This window comes from Neovison vison, chromosome 7, assembly GCF_020171115.1.
Source record: "Neovison vison isolate M4711 chromosome 7, ASM_NN_V1, whole genome shotgun sequence".
In the NCBI taxonomy this organism is placed as follows: domain Eukaryota; kingdom Metazoa; phylum Chordata; class Mammalia; order Carnivora; family Mustelidae; genus Neogale; species Neogale vison.
In genome coordinates this window covers 113,825,444-113,841,480 of record NC_058097.1, presented here as the reverse complement: position 1 = coordinate 113,841,480, position 16,037 = coordinate 113,825,444, and the positions used below count along the sequence as shown (strand labels likewise).

Sequence of the window (16,037 nt, the reverse complement as noted above, 5' to 3'; positions counted from 1 at the left end):
TGAGGTTCAGGCTGAGTGTCCTTCTCAGAGGACACATGAGAGAGGATGTTCCAGTGAACACACTTCTTCTCTCTCTAATGGTCTGAAAAATGAGTGAGAAGCTTATGCACTCACATGGCCTTCCTCTCTTTTTAAGAAAACTCCATGCCACACCCATAATAAGTAGGAAAAAACCCCGAGAAAGCTGAAATTAAAGTTATCTCAAACTTAGTATGCTTTCTGATAAAGAACAGTCTTTTGCATACAAATTTGAATTCACTCTAAAAAAAGATGCTTTGGGAAGTGCAATATGAAGGACAAACTTATCTCAACTGTAGGACTTACCAGTCAGGGAGAGAAGCAGCTATGGGCAGACGCATAGGCAAAGGTCACCTCCCTCCACTCCAGCCTTCTTAGACCTGGTGAGAGGTGTGTCATCCTCAGTGTCTCTCTGGCTGTGCCTCCCCTTCCCCAAAGGATGAACAGATCTAAGGGGGACTTGCTTTCAATGTTGGGATGCCAGAATTCCCTCCTCGAATGTCCTTGACCTGCTTATAGGGCTTTTCCCAAGGTCCATCCCCTAAAAGTAGACCACATAGATGGTTGTTCATCCCTAGACCAAAGGGATCACCAGGGGATGGCTGCGTCTGGGGGACATGGATGGAGATGGATGCGAGGATATCCATAAATGTGTCTGTATGAGGCCCCTCACAGAGGGGGCTGAATCTGGCGGGGGGACGTGGAGGGAGCACACTGTGGCCGTGGGCAGGGGGCTGGAGACCAGGCAGAGTCTTCCTTTAATATCACATTCTGGTGCAGAACTCTTAACATTCTGAGATTTCTAAATTTGAACCTGGCATTTTAGCTGGTTGTGAAGGTATATTTGTCAAGGTAGGAAGAAGAAAATATTTAACATTTTGTTAGCTTGATTATTCATTTCCAAATATTAAGAGAATCTTTCTCTAGGCCTCACAGATGTTGAGGGTGGGCTTGCCTGTCTCCACATTTAGTAGTCCAGTGGCCAGCTCTGAACCCCAGTCTCTTGGGCCATGTTGATTGGTACGCATCTGGGGGTTGAGGCTAGAAAAAGGAACTTTTATTTCTATTTCTCTTTTCCCCACTCCCTACTTCCATGCATCTTATCTCTTTGGGTATCCATTCTAACCTATTTAATGTATATTTTATGTTATTATTTTTTTCTTTTAATTTTTTTGTTTGTTTGTGTGCATGTAATTTTATGTGCGTAAGTAATGTGTTGTAGATCTCACACAGCCCTCGAGCTCTAGTCTCCATCGTTCATAGCTGATCCTGTCTGCTTTTAAGTGCTGACGAGTCTCTGCCATAGCCTGTCCTTTTATGTACCCAGTGGTGGGTATAAAGAGAGAGATTTTAATTTGCCCTGCTCCGTTTAGTAATTGGTTGAAGCGTCTCTTGACATGCTTGGTGGCCCTTCAGGTTTTGTCATGTAATGTGATTGTTGTATATACCTTGCCCATGTTTTCGCTGGATGGTTTTCTTCTCGTTGGTTTGCCTGCATTTCTAATATATGTTAGTTAGATATCATCTTCTACTCTATTTCTGTTATCTCCATCCCTTGTGTCCTTTGCTGAACAAATATCCTAATTTCTGATATAATGATATTCACCAATTTATTTGGCTTTATGGTGTCTCATCTTCAGCTAAAAAGTATTTTCCCACTTGCTTCCCCCCCACCCCCAACCAGTGGACTTCTATAGTGGTAGCGATCTTATTTCTGAAGAAAGATCAGGAAAGAATGGGTAGCCACCTGGGAATGGCTCTTTCAATATCCATTCTACTCTCATTTTGGTCAGGTTAAAAACTAAATATTACATACCCAGATGCCCTGGTAGCTGGAGCCCTGGATGTGAATTGCCACTGGAAAGGTGGTGGGAGGGGGTTCCCCATACTTCACTGTGTCTTGGGATCACCTGAGGGTTGACTAAAGCACAGATTTTGGCTAATTCTATAGGCCTGGAGCCCACAGAGGACCTGGAAATTTGCATTTCTGACAGGTTTCCAGGTGATGCTCATCCTAGGTTCTGCTATTCATGAGTGTGAAAGGCAATTTTCATGGGGGAAGTGAGGACAGGGACAGTAGGACCCCTAGATCATGTCTATTGTGGAGTCACTCTGGGGGTCTTCTCTCCCCTTCTCCAGTCACTCAAAAATCTGTAAGCAACTAGTTTCCTGTATTAGATTCCTTTCTCCTTGAGAAGAGTAGTTATTTCTGTTTCCCATAATAAACCACTGCTTGATATAATAGCATACCAAAAAGAACTATAAATGACAAGAGGATGTCCATAAATCCTTTGCCCTATGTCAGGCCGCTGAGTTTAACCCTTTTACCCTTGATATCATTATAAGCAAGGGGAGCAGGAAGAAACTTTGTCCCAAGGCCACTGGATTTACTGAGTGAGGCTGGCACTAAATCTATCAGTTATTTAAGCAGGACAAGAGATTTTGCTGCAATGTGTCATCTAGGGTGACCCCCTCCCCCAACCTGCTTTGTCTGGGACTGGACAGATTTCCTGAAATGTAGGGCTTTCAGTGCTAATGCTGGGAAAAGGCCTGGCAACCCGGGTCATGTTGGTCATTCTGGTGTAATCTTCCCTTAGTCATCTTGAAGAAGTTCTCTACAAAGGGAAAGAGGCTAGGGCAGACGATCAAAGGTGGGGACCTGAGAAATTATTTTTTGGAGGTACCTGAAACTGGAAAAGCATACATAGGTCAAACTTCAGAGGCTGTTCAAATGGAGTGTCAGCCTGAAGGTGAGGGATAATGTGTGAGAGCCAACCGTGAGCTCTAAGTTACTAGATTCAGATTCCAGTGTTGTTTGTTTGCCAGCTGTGTGACCACAGCAAGTTACGGAACCAAGTTTACATATCTGTGAGATGGGGATAACAATAGTACCTATGTGTGGTGAGGCATTATTGAAATAACACCTATAAAGCATTTAGGAGAGTTGCATGGCTCAGGGTAAGCATCTCAAAACATGTGACTGGCTCTTAACTACTTTTATTGTTGCTATGAAATTACATAAAGGGATCATGCAGAGGTGCTCGGGCAGGAACAAGTAGAGAGGAGTGAAGAGAGGAGAGGAGGTCTGGATGAGCAAGTAGCTGTGTCTCCCTTCTCAGTGACTTTCACATTCACCTCTCTTTGTACACTCCCTGGCGCACGCACGCGCGCACACACACACATACACACACACACACACACAAAAGAATTGGGTTGAGTAATATTTTCTGTAGGGAAGGTAATAAAACAATGGGTGACTTTCAAACTCAATGCTGAAAGTTTAAAATTTATGTTAAATTCTAGTTAAGATACTAAATGTTTACCAAAGGGTCCAGGACAGAAAAAATGGATCTCAAGTGAAAGAAAACATGAACTTGAAGTCATCTGATTTCAAACAGAAAGGAGAGGGAGGGAAGGAAGACGGAAGAAGGGGAGGAGGCATTCATCCAACCATGTAGTCAAGCACCCATTTCCCGTCATGGTTGGGTAAGCATTCAGGGAGCTTCCCTCTGGCATTAAAACAACTTAATTTTAAAATTGAGAAAGAGTAACATTTAACCTCAAAACACGTTTCTCCTCAGTGTTTTCTGCATGGCGGCCTTTACCTCCTTATTCCTCAAGCTGTAGATTAGGGGATTCAGCATGGGGATCACTGTGGTGTAGAACACGGAGGCCACGTTTTCCTGAGCCAGGGAACTGGCTGTGGAGGGTTTTAAGTACATGAACGCAGTAGATCCATAGAACATCCCCACAGCCACAAGGTGGGAGCTGCAGGTGCTGAAGGCTTTGGACCTGCCCTCTGTGGTGCTGATGCGGAGGATGTTGGAGAGGATGAAGATGTAGGAAACAAGGACTGTTAAACTGGTGACTATGATGTTGAATCCAGCTAAAAAGAAGACTGTCATCTCAATATCATAGGTATTAGAGCAGGAGAGCTTCATGAGAGGGAGGATGTCACAGAAGTAGTGACTGATGAAGAGCTCACAATAGGACAGTTTTAACATGAGGCCAGTCTCTATTGTTGAGCCAATGAGCCCCATGGCATAGACCACAGCCACCAGCCGGGAGCAGACTTGACGGCACATGATGACATTGTAGAGCAAAGGGCTGCAGATGGCGACGTAGCGGTCATAGGCCATCACTGTCAGCATGTAACACTCGGCAATGACAAACACAAGGAAGAAGTAGAGCTGTGACATGCACCCTGCATAGGAGATGGTGTTCTTCTCTGACACAAAGTTCACCAACATTTTTGGGGTAATGACAGAGGAGTAGCAGAGGTCCACAAATGACAGATTGCTAAGGAAGTAGTACATGGGGGTGTGAAGCTGAGGATTCAGACAGATCAGTGTGAACATGCCCAAGTTCCCTATCATGGTGACCAAGTAGATCCCAAGGAAGAGGAAGAAAAGGGGGAGCTGGAGCTCTAGCTGATTTGTCAATCCCCTGAGAATGAAATCGGTCACTGTAGAGTGATTTTCTGCAGCCATTTTCCTGTTTTGGAGGCCCTGTGGGGATGGGAGAGAAGATCCCATGAAAGGCTGCATCTTTGACTTTCAGATGAAGTTAGTTTTGAGCACTTGGGCTCGGCTGGACGATCCTGGGCTCTTTCCGGATGAATCTTCTCCTCACCTTGCAGTTTGCTGGGAGAAAGACTAGCCTCTGGGTGTTTCAAAGATCATGAGGATGAGGGGAAAAAGATCTGGGACGTTCACCCCTTGTATATTTCTCAAATATCCTACAGCAATTGTTCTGAAATTGTTGTCCCTGGATCAGCAGCATCAGCCTCATGTTAGAGATACAAACCCTCAAGCCTCACCCAGGACCTACCAAATCAGAAATCCTGGAGCAGGGGGAAGCAATCTGGGTTTAACACTCTCTCCAAGTGATGCTGTGTGCTTAGGTTTGAGAACCTCTAACCTATAGGTAACAAGCAGCATCTTTCATAGTTTGTACTTGGAGATGTATTTTGCTTCAGAAATAAAATGTCCTTGTCATCTGTGCAATTCCCAAATAGTCTCTAGTGTGAATGCACAAATACCCATCTCAAATCCACACAGTGTCAGGATAGTACAGCAATTACAATTGTGTCACTGAGTGACAAGTCGGCGTCTGTATCTGAAAGATGGAGATGAGGACAAGAGGCCCCAGTAATTTGACAGTAATGGCTGACAGGCAAGTTGGGTGCCTTCATGTCAAGGGAGAAAAACTAAAATTTTAATCAGGCCAAATGACCACAGGGAACAAAACCAGTCAGCACAGCCTGAGATGACAAGCTTGCACAAAATTCAGCAACATTTAAAAAAAAACCCTCGCAACACATCCTGTCATGCTCTTTAGCGGCTGCCACATCCTGAAACTGTTACCAGAAATAGCGAGCTGTGTATCCTGCTTGCCACTCTGCTCCTGAAACTTGCAGCTTGGGACCTGGGTCTGACCAATGTCCATACAGGGCACAAGGCTTTCCCTAGGTTTTTGCTTCTTTAAACTCCAAGCCTAATCCTTCTCTGACAGAGCTACTTTGGTTTTGTAGCCCAAAGCCATGTCTCACTGATTGCAAACTGCAGGGCAATGAAGCTTTTCCTCACCTCTGATGGAGTCCTTGCATTCCAAGATATTTTTTGTTGACTACGGAAGCCTGAGGGCTTCCCAAGGGAATTTTAACAAACACTTAAAGAAGAACTAATACCTATTCTTCTGAAGTTGTTTCAAAAAATAGAAATGGAAGGAAAACTTCCAAACTCGTTCTATGTGGCCAACATCACCTTGATCCCAAAACCAGACAACGACCCCATCAAAAAAGGAGAATTACAGACCAATAACCCTGATGAACAGGGATGCCAAAATTCTCACCAAGATACTAGCCAATAGGATCCAACAGTACATTAAAAGAATTATTCACCACGACCAAGTGGGATTTATCCCTGGGCTGCAAGGTTGGTTCAACATCCACAAATCAATTAATGTGATACATTACATTAAGAAAAGAAAAGACAAGAACCATATGATCCTCTCAATAGATCCAGAAAGAACATTTGACAAAATACAGCATCCTCTCTTCATTAAAACTATCCACAGTATAAGGATAGAGAGAATATATCATATCATAAAAGCCATCTATGAAAAGCCCACAGTGAATATCATTTGCAATGGGGAAAAATGGAGAGCTTTTCCCCTAAGGTCGGATATATGACAGGGATGCCCGCGGTCACCACTATTTTTCAACATAGTACTAGTAGTCCTAGCCTCAGCCATCAGACAATGAAAGGAAATAAAAGGCATCCAAATTGGCAAAGAAGTAGTCAAACTCCCTTCACAGATGACATGAAACTTTATGTGGAAAACCCAAAAGACTCCGCCCCCAAATTGCTAGAACTCATACAGGAATTTAGCAAAGTGGCAGGATATAAAATCAATGCATAGAAACTAATTGCATTTCTATACAAAAACAATGAGACAGAAGAAAGAGAAACTAAGGAATTGATTCCATTTACAATTGCACCCAAAACCATAAGATACCTAGGAATAAACCTAATCAAAGAGGTAAAGGATCTATACCGTAAAAACTACAGAATATTTACTAAAGAACTGAGGAAGACACAAAGAAAAATGGAAAAACATTCCATGCTCATGGATTGAAAGAATAAATATTGTTAAAATGTCTATGCTATCTAGAGCAATCTACACATTCAATGCAATCCCTATCAAAATACCATTGACATTCTTCACAGAGCTGGAACAAATAATCCTGAAATTTGTATGGAATGGGAAAAGACCCCAAATAGCCACAGGAATTTTGGAAAAGAAAACAAAAGCTGGTGGCACCCCAATGCCAGACTTCAAGCTACACTACAAAGCTGTAATCATCGAGAAAGTACGGTACTGGCACAAAGCCAGACACAGATCAGTAGAAAAGAACAGAGAACTCAGAGGAGAGAATACAGAACTCCACAGTCAACTAATCTTCAACAAAGCAGGAAAGAATATCCAATGGAAAAAGGACAGTGTCTTCAGCAAATGGTGCTGGGAAAATTAGACAGCCCCATGTAAAAGAATGAAACTGGACCATTTTCTTACACCAGACACAAAGATAAACTCAAAATGGATGAAAGACCTCAATGTGACACAGGAATCCATCAAAATCCTTGAGAACACCTCTTTGACCTTGGCTGCAGCAACTTCTTGCTAGACATCTCCAAAGGCAAGGGAAACAAAAACAGAAATGAACTTCATCAGTATAAAAAGCTTCTGCACAGCAAAGGTAACAGTCATCAAAACTAAAAAGCAACCTATGGAACGGGAAAAGATATTTGCAAATGACATACCAGATAAAGAGTTAATATCCAAGACCTATAAAAAACTCATCAAAGTCAACACCCAAAAAACAAATAACCCAGCCAAGAAATGAGCAGAAGAGATTACAAACATATCTTTGAAGAAGACATCCAAACGGCCAACAGACACATGAAAAAATGCTTCACATCACTTGGCATGAGGGAAATACAAGTCAAAACCACAATGAGATATTACCTCACACTTGTCAGAATGGCTAAAATTAACAAGTCAGGAAATAAAGAATGCTGGAGAGGATGCAGAGAAAGGGGAACCCTCTTACACTATCCGTGGACATGCAAGCTGGTAGAGCCATTTTGGAAAAACAGAATGGACGTTCCTCAAGATGTTAAAAATAGAACTACCCTACAACCTGGCAATTGCACCACTAGATATTTACCCCAAAGATAAAAATGTAGTGATCCAAAGGGGCACCTGCACCCCAGCGTTTATAGCAGCAATATCCAGAATAGCAAAACTGTGTAAAGAGCTGAGATGTCCATTGACAGGTGGATGGATAAAGAAGATGTAGTAGATATATCTATATACATATCTATATATAGATACATACACACACGATGGAATAATACTCAGCCATCAGAAAGGATGAATACTTACCATTTACATCAGTGTGGACAGAACTGGAGGGTATTATGCTGAGTGAAATAATTCAATCAGAGGAAGACAACTATCATATGGTTTCACTCATATGTGGAATATAAGAAATAGTGCAGAGGATCATAGGTGAAAGGAGGGAAAACTAGATAGGTAGTCATCGGAGTGGGAGAAAAACCATGAGAGACTCTTAACTCTAGGAAACAAATTGAGGGTTGAAGGGAGGTGGGTGTGGGGAAGGGGTAACTGGGTGACGGGCATTACAGGAGGATATGTGATGTGATGAACACTACATCTGAAACTAATGATGTATTGAATGCTGGCTAATTGAATTTAAATAAAAAAATCAGTAATATCAATTTCAAAGGTGGTTGTAAAAGTAACACAGGATAATGCATATTTAGAAATATTTTTTCAAGCACTCAGTTCGCATAAAAGTGAGCTGTCATTAGGTGTCTGGAATTTGTTCTTAGTTTTTCATGGGATTTGAGGCTCTAAGACAGTGGTTCTCAACACTGACTGTATACTATAATCACCCAGAGCATTTGAAAGTATGGATGCCTGGGATCTACCCATAGAGGTTCAATTTAATTGATCTGTGTGCAGTGTGGGCACGGGCACATAATATAGTACAGAGTAAGTGCCCAAAGGCCATTAGTGTTATGATGATGATTTTCAGATTGCAGTATGAAACCAGGCCCCATGAGCTCCCTAATGACACAGTACTCAAATGGATCGTCCTTGTTGGATCTGATACTTACAGACATCCCATCTCTAAGATATATTTCTTAGGCTAAAAACCTTGAGTTCTCATTCTTTCTATTGCTTCTTCATATAATTATTAACTTTTATATAATGTCCTCAAAGGTCAATCTCTAACTCCTAAAATTTTGGGTATGAGGAGAAATGTGTTCTGAGTAGTATTTTTATTTCCATTTTCCTATCGAGAAAACAGGTACACCAGATCCTCAGTGTCTTGCTTGAAGCATACTAATGATCAGTGACTTAGAACTCTTCTCTCCTGATCGTGAGCTCATTTCTTTTAGCCCAGTGTGCAGTCTTGTATATCTGCCCACCTACAGTGATAAGCTTTACACCTGAGGTCTTAGCTTCAGCACAGCATTTTTTTTCCTCACCCTCTACTCTAGGAAATTGGAGCTCTAAATGTTGCCCCAAATCATACAGTTAGTAGAGGCAGAAGTAGGCTACAACCCAGGACTTCTGACTATGATCTCTTTTGCTTCCATTAAATTGTATTGTTTTGCTGTAGCTTATGTTTGGGTAGTACTTTATTATTATTTATAAACTTGATTTATTGAATTTTTGGAGATGCAGGATGGATTTCATTGCCTATTCAGGGGGCATTTAAGAAATTACAAAGGCAGGGGTGTTTGGGTGGCTTAGTCGGTTAAGCCTCTGCCTTTGGCTCAGGTCGTGATCCCAGAGTCATGGTATCAAGCCCCATGTTGGGCTCCCTACTGAGCGTGGAGCCTGCTTGGGGTTCTCAATCTCTCTCTCTCTCCTGTCCCTCCCCCTAAAATAAATGAATCATAAAAAAAATACAAATAAGGAAAAGTAAAAATAGCATTTCCCCACTATTTGGAGACTAATACCGGCAGTGACTATCTTTCTAGATTTTTTCTATGTGAATGTATATATATATATATATATATAATATATATTTACATGTGTATAAGTATATATGTATTTTTATATATGTATTTTTAAAAAAACATTTTGTAACATGCTTTTTGTACTTTATAAAGTACTTTATAATACATTGTCTCATTTGATTCCTATAATAATAATAACTCTGGCAACTAACTGTGTTTCCTTTTCTTAGATATAACAGTCTTTAAATCCTTAGGATGTGGTGTGAAGACAAGAAAATCTGCGTTGCATTGTAAACCTCATATGTTAAGTTGTTGGTGGTATGGCATTTAACTTCACAATAACTAGTCTCAGAAGTACCTACTTTTCCCCCATTGATTAGAGGAGAAAACAAATTTCTTCTGGATCACAATAGATTAAAAAAATCTTACATATCCCTTTGTACCCAATTTTTACCTCTTAAAACAATAAGAAACATAGAAAATCCAGCTTGAATATACTATTACGAGAAACCAAAGTGCTTTACAAAATTGCAGAGTAAACAGTGCTCAGTGTGGTGCAGATGGCGAAAATCCTAGACAGCACCGAGTTAATGTTTTACTCCTATAATCATCTAATGATATAAAATCAGCAAACATGATCCTTGTATTTGGTGTCAGTTACTACAAGGATTACCTCTAGCTTTACCTGATCATCAGAGGCTTGGGATTGCTGCCGATGAGAACGCAGAACACAAAGAAAAGACTCTGAGAGATGAAGGTAGACAAATGTTAGAAATAAAGCCTGCATTAGAAACAGGAGCTCATGGAAGAAATATTTTACTTATACAATTACTTTAAATCCGTAATTAAATACCTGGGGTGATAAAAAAGTAACACGGTCTCCTGGAAATTTTAGGGGATGCCTTGATTCCTGTAGTAGGAAATAAAGAGTGAGAAAGGAGAGAATCATACAGATTTATATCTAGTCCAAAATGGATTCTGAGGCACCAGCACGGTTAGGAAAAATGGGGTCACTGAGACTGGGAGACTTGGGGGTCTGTTTATGTAACACACAGGCAGAACCTCCTGGGATGCCGTCACTCTGGAGCCTGGAGTCCTTGCTGAAGGGACAATTAGAGTCTTGATGTGAAGCATGGTTTGTCTCCCAGGTGTGTTAATTTTCCTTTCATCTGGAGTCATCTTCAGCTTGGGAAATCTAGAGTCTAATGCCAGCCTTCAAATCTCTGACAGCCAACAACCCCGTGATCCTCACCCCCAACCCCCACTCACCATGCTACTAGTCATCACCCGTTACTACCCACTACCTGTTACACCCACATCACCCGCTACTACCATTATGGCTACTACTCAATGTTGCTCTTCAGTAGGCATAATTAATTAGGCTGAAAACGTTTATTTTAAATGTTTCTGAAACAAACGAAAATATTTTACTAAAAAAAGCCAGAACTTTGGTAGAGGGATGGTAAATTTATAAGAAACACTAAACTTGTCACCCTGCTGCCATACCTATAGATGGCCACTGTGGAATGAATGGCAAGAGGTTGAGGGATGTAAGAGGTAGAATTATAAGGACTCTTCGTGCATATTCTCATTCATAAAGGGAATATGTTCATAAGAAAATTTACTTTTAGTGATTATATTCAGCGATATCTTACTAAAATGTTGCTAATGAAGATTTTTTTTAAAGATATTTATTTGACACAGAGAGATCACAAGTAGAGAGAGAGAGAGAGAGAGAGGAGGAAGCAGGTTCCCTGCCTAGCAGAGAGCCTGATGCGGGGCTCGATCCCAGGATCGAGCTGATCATGACCTGAGCTGAAGGCAGAGGCTTAACCCACTGAGCCACCCAGACAACCCCGCTAATGAAGATTTTTATTTTTATTTAATTTTTAAAAGATTTTATTTATTTATTTGTCTGAGGGGGAGGGGAGGGCACACAAGAAGAGGAGAAGCAGACTCCTCTCTGAGGAGGGAGCCCAATGTGGGTCTCGATCCCAGAACCCTAAGATCACGACCTGAGCCGAAGGCAGACACTAACCGACTGAGCCAAACAGCCATCTCACTAACAAAGATTTTTAGACTTTTAATTTTGAGATAGTTGCAGAATCACATGCATTTGAAAGAAACATTGTGGAGAGATCCTGTGTACCCTTCATACAGTTTTCCCCAATGATAACATTTTGCAAAATTATACTGCAACATCACAATACCACACAGGCATACGGCCATACATACCCCATGCACTTCATTCAGGTTTCCCCCATTTTACTTGTGCTCATTTGTGTGTGTGTGTACATTTAGTTCAGTGCAACTTTATCTCATGACAGGTTTGTTATTCACAGTTCAGATAAAAACACTCACGTGACCTTCATTTTCTGATTTTCAAAATAATGATTTGGTTTCTTATTATCCTCCAAAGGTAACCAGCTACTTTTCTTTGGAAAGCACCCCACTGTTCATAGCAGCTATGTCCACAATAGCCAAACTGTAGAAGGAGCCAAAATGCCCTTCAACAGACCAATGGATAAAGAAGATGTGGTCTGTATATAAATGGAATATTACTCAGCCATCAGAAAGGATGAATACCCAACATTTACATCAGCATGGATGGAACTGGAGGAAATTATGTTAAGTGAAATAAGTCAAACAGAGAAAGACAATTATCATTTAGTTTCACTTATTTATGGAACATAAGGAATAGCATGAAGGATATTAGGAGAAGGGAAAAATGAAGGGGAGGACATCAGAGAGGGAGACAAACCATGAGAGACTGTGGTGTCCAGGAATCAAACTGAGGGTTTTAGAGGGGAGGGAGGTGGGGGGATGGGTGAGCCTGGTGGTGGGTATTAGGGAGGGCACATATTCAATGGAGCACTGGGTGTTATAGGCAAACAATGAATCATAGAACACTACATTAAAATGATGTATGTATGGTGACTAACAGAACACAATACAAAAGAATCATTATACTCTCATCACTTTAAACATATTTTATGTGTCATTACAATTATTATCCTTTTGTTGCTCAAATTTTCTATCTTTGGCCTGTGGAATTTTCTCCATTTTGTCTCTTGAGTCTTTGACAGGATGCTCCTAGTCTTTAATACTAATTTTTATCTGTTATGACAAGATGTTCTTAGCTCATCTCATACATTTCATTCTTCAGATTAGGAATCGACCAGTTCTCCAGGAAGCATGCTTTCTTTAAGTGGTGAAATGGTATTTCAAGACTAGTAATTAGGTACTAGAGAAGTTCATTGTTTCTGAGTTGGTAATTGTTTCTAAGTCTTTCCGAAAGAACCAGAAAGTTTCAGGTTACATGATTCTCAAAGGATCTCTTTTGAAAAGGCTAATAATTTCACTGGTATATGTTTTAATACTTATTTTGGGGGCAATTTTCTTAGGTGTGATGATTCTTTTCAATATGTCACTTCAAAAAAAATTTGTTGACCCTAGGAAAAGATCCAGGAATTATAGTCTTTATTTTCTGTTCTGTCCCTTGCTTTGGTTTTCTCCTCCTGAGCTCCTACTCCATGTGGATTAGATCTTCTTTGGCTGGTGTCTGTATTTGCTGCTTTCCCATAAATGCTCTTCATTTCTTTTCTCTCTCTCTCTCTCTCTCTCTTTTTTAACCCCCCCTTTCACTTATTTCTCCCAAGGTATTATCTGTTGTGTTTATTCACACTTCTGCTAATTCTAAATCAGTCATATTTCTTATTGTTTCCTATTATTTCTAATAATTTCTTGGGCTCTGTTGCTAATTTAAAAGTTTTCTAAATTCTGACTTTTGCTGTTCTTTCATACCTTGTAATATTTTCATTCATTTTTAAATAATGTAATAGTATTAATTTAATTGTAGTCATGGGCAATGGAACGAGTTGCGTTGTGTTCCCCCCACCTGCCAAATTCATATGTTGAAGCCCTAACCCTCACTGTGACTGTATTCTGAGAACCTATATAAGAAGGTGACAAAGGAGGCCATAAGGGTGGGGTCCTAATCTGATAGCGCTGGTGCCATTCCTAAGATAAGGAAGAGGCACCAGAACTCACTGTCTCCTCCACGTGAGGAAATACTGAAGCGGCAGCCATCTGTAAGCCTGGAAAAGTCTTCACCAGAAATCTCCTATGTAGGCACCCTAATTTCCAGAACAGTGAGAAAATATACTTCTGTTGCTTAAGTGACCCATTTTGTGGTATTTTGTTATGGCATCCTAAGCAGACTAATACAGTATGCCTTTGTGGTTTGCTCCATATTTTCTGCAGGAAAATTTTTCTTCTTATCATTTTATATGGAATTTCTTCTTGATTCTTTTCTACTGTTTGTTTTTATATCAAATTAGTTTTTTTCTAATTTCATATCTATAGAACTCCCTATTCTATTGTTTTTGTGAGGTGTTAAAAAAAATATGACTTTACCGTCTGAGATCTCTTGGCATTGTTCCTTTTCTACCTTTATCTGGGCCTTTTCATTCTTTTGTCTGTATCTACCCTGTTCTGTTTAGTTTGGGTTTTATTTCTATTCTTGTAGGGAGCTTTGGTTGCTTTATGTTGAGAGTTCATAGTGCGCAAACTGTAGCCCCTTCAGATCTTAGTACAGAGTAATTTAAATTCACACACTATTGAAGAATGCAAAATCCTTTCCAGTTTTAGGTGCTATTTTCAAATTGGCCTTTTGAGAGATACTTGGAATACCGATTAGTTGTTTTGGAGTTTCAGGTTTGCCAGATGTCCCATTGCTTCCTTCTGTTTCTTCCTGCACAGATGCTGATACTAAGCAGATTTTAAGCTCTTGGTGGTTTTTGCCCATCTGCTTGTGTTTGGAGGTAAAGGGGATAACATATCACTTATTTTTGTCATAGGCTTTGTTAATGAGATTATGCTTTGCTATTTAGTTATGCTGGTTTTTTCCTTTTTTAAGATTTCATTTATTTGTTTCATAGAGGCACAGTGAGAGAGCAAGCACAAGCAGGGGGAGTGGGAGAGACAGAAGCAGGCTCCCCATGGGACAGGGAGTCCGATGCAGGACTCAATCCCAGGACCCTGGAATCATGACCTGAGCCGAAGGCAGCTGCTTAATGGCTGAACCACCCAGGTGCCTTTATGCTGGTTTTTTTATGGGGGTATCCAGGAAGTCTACAAAACCATGACACAATCTTCCTCAAATCCTCCAAGATTTTCTATGTGCTTTTTCATTGTTTATATTAAGAAAACTAATCATCTGAAGTATATTTACATAAGTAGGATTTATTTATTGACTATATGAGAAAAATATAATCTTGGTATATGTCAAAGATAACATATTCAATAGGAACATTCAATAAATACATTCTTTAATATTCTGAATATGATACAAGTATTTTTTTTATTTAAATTTTTTATTTTTTAAAATTAATTTTCAGTGTACTAGAATTCATTGCTTATGCACCACTCCCAGTGCTCCATGCAGTACATGCCCTCCACAATACCCACCACCAGTCTGGCCCAACTTCTCACTCCCCTGCCCCTTCAAAACCCTCAGATTGTTTTTCAGAGTCCATAGTCTCTCATAGTTCATCTCCCCCTCCAATTTCCCTCAACTCCCTTCTCCTTTCCATCTCCCCCTGTCCTCCATGTTATTTCTTATCCTCCACAAATAAGTGAAACCATATGATAATTGACTCTCTCTGCTTCACTTATTTCACTCAGCATAATCTCTTCCAATCCTGTCCATATTGATACAAAAGTTGGGTATTCGTCCTTTCTGATGGAGGCATAATACTCCATAGTGTATATGGACCACATCTTCCTTATCCATTCGTCCGTTGAAGGGTATCTTGGTTCTTTCCACAGTTTGACGACTGTGGCCATTGCTGCTATGAACATTGGGGTACAGATGGCCCTTCTTTTCACAACATCTGTATCTTTGGGGTAAATACCCAGTAGTGCAATTGCAGGGTCATAGGGAAGCTCTATTTTTAATTTCTTGAGGAATCTCCACACTGTTCTCCAAAGTGGCTGCACCAACTTGCATTCCCACCAACAGTGTAAGAGGGTTCCCCTTTTTCCACATCCCCTCCAACACATGTTGGTTAATGTCTTTTTAATTCTGGCCATTCTAACTGGTGGAAGGTGGTATCTCAATGTGGTTTTGATTTGATCTCCCTGATGGCTAGTGATGATGAACATTTTTTCATGTGTCTGATAGTCATTTGTATGTCTTGATTGGAGAAGTGTCTGTTCATGTCTTCTGCCCATTATTTGACTGATTATCTGTTTTGTGTGTGTTGAGTTTGAGAAGTTCTTTATAGATCCTGGATATCAGCCTTTTGTCTGTACTGTCATTTGCAAATATCTTCTCCCATTCCGTGAGTTGCCTCTTTATTTTGTTGACTGTTTCCTTTGCTGTGCAGAAGCTCTGGATCTTGATGAAGTCCCTAAAGTTCATTTTTGCTTTTGTTTCATTTGCCTTTGGAGACATAT

At 40.4% G+C, this 16,037-nt stretch overlaps 1 protein-coding gene across 1 annotated transcript; it reads right to left on the bottom strand.

Annotated features, from left to right (window-relative positions):
• Window positions 1-3,578: 3,578 nt before the first annotated feature.
• On the bottom strand, window positions 3,579-4,508 carry LOC122914041 (olfactory receptor 8A1). Its single transcript, XM_044260682.1, has one exon. It carries the CDS (start codon window positions 4,506-4,508, stop codon window positions 3,579-3,581), a length of 930 nt encoding a protein of 309 aa, XP_044116617.1.
• Between the last annotated feature and the right edge of the window lie 11,529 nt (window positions 4,509-16,037).